This window comes from Cyprinodon variegatus, unplaced genomic scaffold (assembly GCF_000732505.1).
Source record: "Cyprinodon variegatus isolate N-32 unplaced genomic scaffold, C_variegatus-1.0 Scaffold645, whole genome shotgun sequence".
NCBI lineage: Eukaryota > Metazoa > Chordata > Actinopteri > Cyprinodontiformes > Cyprinodontidae > Cyprinodon > Cyprinodon variegatus.
In genome coordinates, this window is record NW_015151098.1 from 50361 (window position 1) to 55449 (window position 5089).

At 37.5% G+C, this 5089-nt stretch overlaps 1 protein-coding gene across 1 annotated transcript; it reads left to right on the forward strand.

Annotated features, from left to right (window-relative positions):
* The first annotated feature begins 19 nt into the window (after positions 1 to 19).
* On the forward strand, positions 20 to 3462 carry LOC107096728 (cysteine-rich motor neuron 1 protein-like). The gene is made up of 4 exons (XM_015393507.1): positions 20 to 468; positions 2215 to 2302; positions 2378 to 2567; positions 2924 to 3462. Exons 1-4 carry the CDS (start codon positions 141 to 143, stop codon positions 2966 to 2968), a joined length of 651 nt encoding a protein of 216 aa, XP_015248993.1. The 5' UTR covers positions 20 to 140; the 3' UTR covers positions 2969 to 3462.
* Positions 3463 to 5089: the final 1627 nt, after the last annotated feature.

Genomic DNA, 5089 nt, shown 5'->3' on the forward strand with positions numbered 1-5089 from the left:
CCCCCCCCCCCTCCTCATCTATTGGCTGCCACAGGAGGCTGTGCCTCACAGAGCCTGACTGGTTTGACCCTCCAGGTCCTCATGACTATAAAAGCTGCCGGGTTCCCTCCACTGCAGGACTGCAGGGCGTAAACTCCAACATGTGGACGCTCCTCCTTGTGTGCGGCCTGTTAGGGGTGTTGGGGACAGAGGACATCCTCCCTGGGGACGCCCGGCAGCTTCAGACCCTACACTGCCCGCCCTGCGAGCAGATACACTGCTCCTCCAAGCGGGCGCTGAGGCTCCAGTGCAGAGGTGGCGTCACGACGGGCGTCTGCGGCTGCTGCCCCGTCTGCGCCCGGATGGAGGGGGAGACCTGCGGGGGGAACTGGGACTATCTGGGGAAGTGTGACGAGGGGCTGGTGTGCATTCATCAGGCGCCAGCGGCTGATAAACCAGGAGCAGAGAGGAAGGGGGTCTGTAAGGCAGGTGAGCTTAACGCCCACATTTATACGTTTTCTCACTTTATGAGAGGAAATGATTGAAAATGAAGATTTTAAAGCAAAACAGAAATGAACTGTAATAAATTAGCATATTTTTAGCTTCTGGTGCCTTAAAAATATGTAATGTGTTTAGATACATCAAATTCAACAGATAAAAAAAGCTTTTTTTTTTTTTTTTTACAGCAGACTGGTAGATAAAAGTTAACAGGCAGTTTTCCAAATGGCCACACTGGAAAAAAGTCATTTTTTCTTAAACTAAGAGCATTTGTTCTTGAAATGAGGAGTTAAAAGAAACATGTTGCCAATAGAAAAAGACAATTTAGACTTAAAATAAGACAACACAATTGCATTGTCTTATTTCAACTGCAATTTCTCTAATTATCTTATTTTAAGAGTAAAAATACTCATTCCATTGGTGAACTATCTCATTTACCTGCTCAAATTAGGGATAAATACACTTAATTTAAGAAATTTTTACTTATTTTTAGATCGCTTTTCCAGTGCAATAAGGCTTTCTGCTCAGGGCAGCATGGATTAAAGGGCGTCAAAACAATCTGTCACTTTACTCCTTTATGATCTTTTACCTTTTTGCATTTTCATAAAGAACTTCCTATTATCTAGAAATGTTGTCTGGTCAGACCTTAACTAGACTACATTAAAAAATTCTATATTCTACTTCTATTTTTGTGAAAACGGACATAAAACTTTTAATAACTTCTTACAGTTGTTGCCAATTAAGATTAAGAGAAAATAACTATATAGACAGAGATTATTTTATAGCCACTTCAGATGCTTTTAAGAAGTTTGCAATCTGCTCCATTTCTTCAATCGAAAAAAAAAATCAAAGCTTCCATGTTTTGCCAAATTCATTTTGATCATTTTTTATTATTTTTTCTCTATTCTTTAATTTTATTTTCCATCGGGGTTTTTATGGAGTGGCACAAAGAGCCGTTCTCTTTCTATCTGAGTTTTAGATTCTGGCATGAAAGCACGGAAACAGCTGACAGGGATTATTATTATTATTATTTTATTTTTTTAAATATGGAATGCTCCATTCCTGATGCTACCCAGGGCCCAGGGGGGGATTTACCATTAGGCAATACTAGGCAGTTACCTAGGGCCCCAAGTTCCTGGGGGGGGCTATAAAACTCTATTAAAATATATAGTTAACACACCTATTCCTTACTTGTGCACTTTAATTATTTTTTTGATAAGAATCCTTTCGCTAAAAGGACAGCAGCAAACATTTGAAAAAAAAAAATGATGCAAAGAGCGATGTCGCATTTTAACGACTTTTCAGACCCCTCTAGCACTTTAATTTTAAAAAAGGGCCTAGCGCCAAATTTATCGACTTTTTTCTGCTACTGGAGACTTTGGCGACTACATTCATAGGGCCCCCTGCCTGTCTTTGCCTAGGGCCCCAATTTTCCTAAATCCGCCCCTGCCCGGGCCACCGCCCCTGCACACTCCGTTGCATTAGATCTTTACGTGGGGTTGCAATGGGAACGACGCCAATATGGTAAACTACGTTTATGAGCTGCGAAGGCTGATAGCGTGGTCAAGGCTTCCTTTGATCCAAAGGCTTCCGCTCACATAATCATACCTCTTATCTGTCGGTGATGAAAAGAAGTGTCACCGTCACCGATAGGAATCGATGTCATGCATCCTACAGCAGGAGCTTCTGGGGATTTTGTTTTAGAAAACTGGGCTGATTGTATTTCCTGTTGCACAGTGATTGAAAGCCTGAACCCAGAGAGCTGCAGCCCAGAATGCACCAAGGAATACTGCCAGGCCAACCCCGCTGCAATCTGCTCTGCCAGGTGACTACATTAACCCTGCAGTCCAAGCCTTTTATAATCTGTCTGGATTAGAAACTGTAACTGTTATTTTTGCAGGTTTGCATCCCTTGAGAAGAAGGCATGCCAGGGCTCCTGCCAGCACACCTCCTGCTCCAGCTGCCTCACGCTGAGGCGGCCTTCATGCCCTCACAGCTGCGCGCCCTCCGATTCGGCCTGCATGCACCGCTTCGGCAGGTGTGTTCACAATCACCTTAGAGGTCATCCTGCCTGCAGCAGTGACATACAGGTGAGAGGAGAAAAACTGGAAAAAATCCAAATCTAGATAAACCATTTTTTCTTAAAATAAGTGCCTCTGTTCTTGGATTGAGGAGGTAAAAGAGACATTTTGTCCACGGAACAAAAAAATGTACACTTAAAATAAGAAAACCCAATTGCATTGTCTTATTTTAAGTGCATTTTATCTACTTATCTCATTTTAAAAGTAAAAATACTCATTCCATTGGCAAACTATCTCATTTACCTACTCAAATTAAGGGTAAATAAGCTTAATTTAAGAAATTTTTACTTATTTCTAGATCATTTTTCCAGTGCACCAACAAAACTTTACACTGTTTCGTTCCAACGTGTTTGTTTTCGTTTCAGAATAACGGCGAAGGGCGTTTAGTGTGTTTGGTGCCGGATTGCTGACAGCCAATCACGCGCCTGTAAGACCACCGCAGGAGGAGATGAATGAAACCAAAGGAGAAACTTCACAAGTTCATGTAGCAAAATATAGGAAAAAAGGCAGCTATCTTCCTAACATCAATACCTGGAGAATAAATGTGATCTCATTTTGAGATGTAAATTGTAAATTGTAAAATAACTTTGTTTACATTTTTGCAAAATAAACATTTAAGTGATAATTGAGTGTCTGGGCCTTTTTTAATGGTCATCCTGTTTAGATTTTATATACCTGAATACTCATTTGGAGTAAAAAATGTTGAGATATGTCTGTTCTTAGCTTCACAGGCTCCAAATGAAGGTCATGAGAGATAAGAATGAGTCACACAGCTTCCTTTAAAGGCATAAAGGGAAGAAATCATCCATCAGTGAAAGATATATTAACCTAACAATGAACGGCCTTCATGAACTCAAGTTTTTTTTCCTCCAAAAGTTCAAGTGTGAGAAAGTTCTTTATGTGGGGGGTGGGTTGGTTCCCCTGGGGGGGAGTGTGTGTGTGTTGGGATTATTGTAAGGTATAAATGTACGTACCGAAATGCCTCAATCAGAGCTTTACCTCTCTGTCTGAGGACGTTAAATTAATTTGAACCTTTTTTTTTGCAAGAAACGCCTCAGCCTCCTACACTGGAAAAACAAGCTAGAAATAAGCTAAAATGTCCTAAATTAAGAGTATATACCCCTAATTTGAGTAGGTAAATGAGATAGTTTGCCAATGGAATGAGCATTTTTATTCTTAAAATAAGCTAGTTTGATAATATGCACTTGAAATAAAACATTGCAATTGTGTTTTCTTATTTTAAGTGTAAATTGTCTCGTTCCATTAGCAAAATGTCTCTTATACCTCCTCAATCCCAGAACAAATGCACTTATTTTAAGAAAAAATAACTCATCTAGATTTCAATTTTTTACCAGTGTAACTTCACACACTTGAAATGTTTTGTGCAGTTTGCAGTGATCCTTCTTCATTTAGCAAATAGTCGTATTTTATGGAGAAATTGATCTATAAATCATTGCAGATACACACAATCTAGATAAGTAATTTCTTATTAAAATTAGTGCATTTGTTCTTGAATTGAGGAGATAAAAGAGACACTTTGCCAATGGAACAAGACAATTTACATTTAAAATAAGAAAATACAATCGCATTGTCTTATTTCAAGTGCATATTATCTAATTATCTCATTTAAAGAGTAAAAATACTCATTCCATTGGCAAACTATCTTATTTATCTACTCAAATTAAGGGTAAATACACTTAATTTAAGACATTTTTACTCATTTTTAGATTGTTTTTGCAGTGCACTATATAAACAGTTTCCACTGCAAAAAAATATATAATCAAAGTAAGTTTATTATTCTTAAAATAAGAGCATTTTTTTTTTCTTGAATGAAGTAGTTAAGTTATACACTTTGTCAATGGAATGAGGCAATTTACATTTAAAATAAGAAAAAAACAACTGCAGTCTCTCATTTCAAGTGCATAATATCTAATTATCTTCTTTTATACTTATTTTAAGAGTAAAAATGCTCATTCCATTGGCAGATTATCTTATTTACCTGCTAAATACACTTAATTGAAAACATTTTTTTTTACTAATTTTTAGATCATTTTTGCAGTGTAGTGGGTTTGCCTTCTGAAAGTTGTTGAAAATGATTTTTAGTTTCTCGGCTTAGAAAATAAAAAATGTTTTCTAGGAAAAATCAGAAGGATTTAGGTCATCCTTAAAACAACAACTACAAACTTCTGCTGCATTTAGACGAGCCAGATATAGTTTGATACATACAAATATGGATCATTTGTGTTTTATCCAATATTTTTATTATTAAGGTTTCAAACAGTCTGGTTTAATAGAACACATCTGCAAAGTATTTAGAGCGTTGCACTTTTCCACTTTTAGTTATTTTACAGCCTTATTCCAGATAGCAGTCATTTAATTTATGGTTAAAAGAAACGAGTCAGAAAAGATGAACGTTAATGCTCGTCAGATAATGAGTTACTGTGCATCTTTAAGATTTGTCTTTATTAACCTCTTACACCCTCAGGGGGTATAAATAAATTTCTGCCTGACAAAAACACACAAAAGTAAAT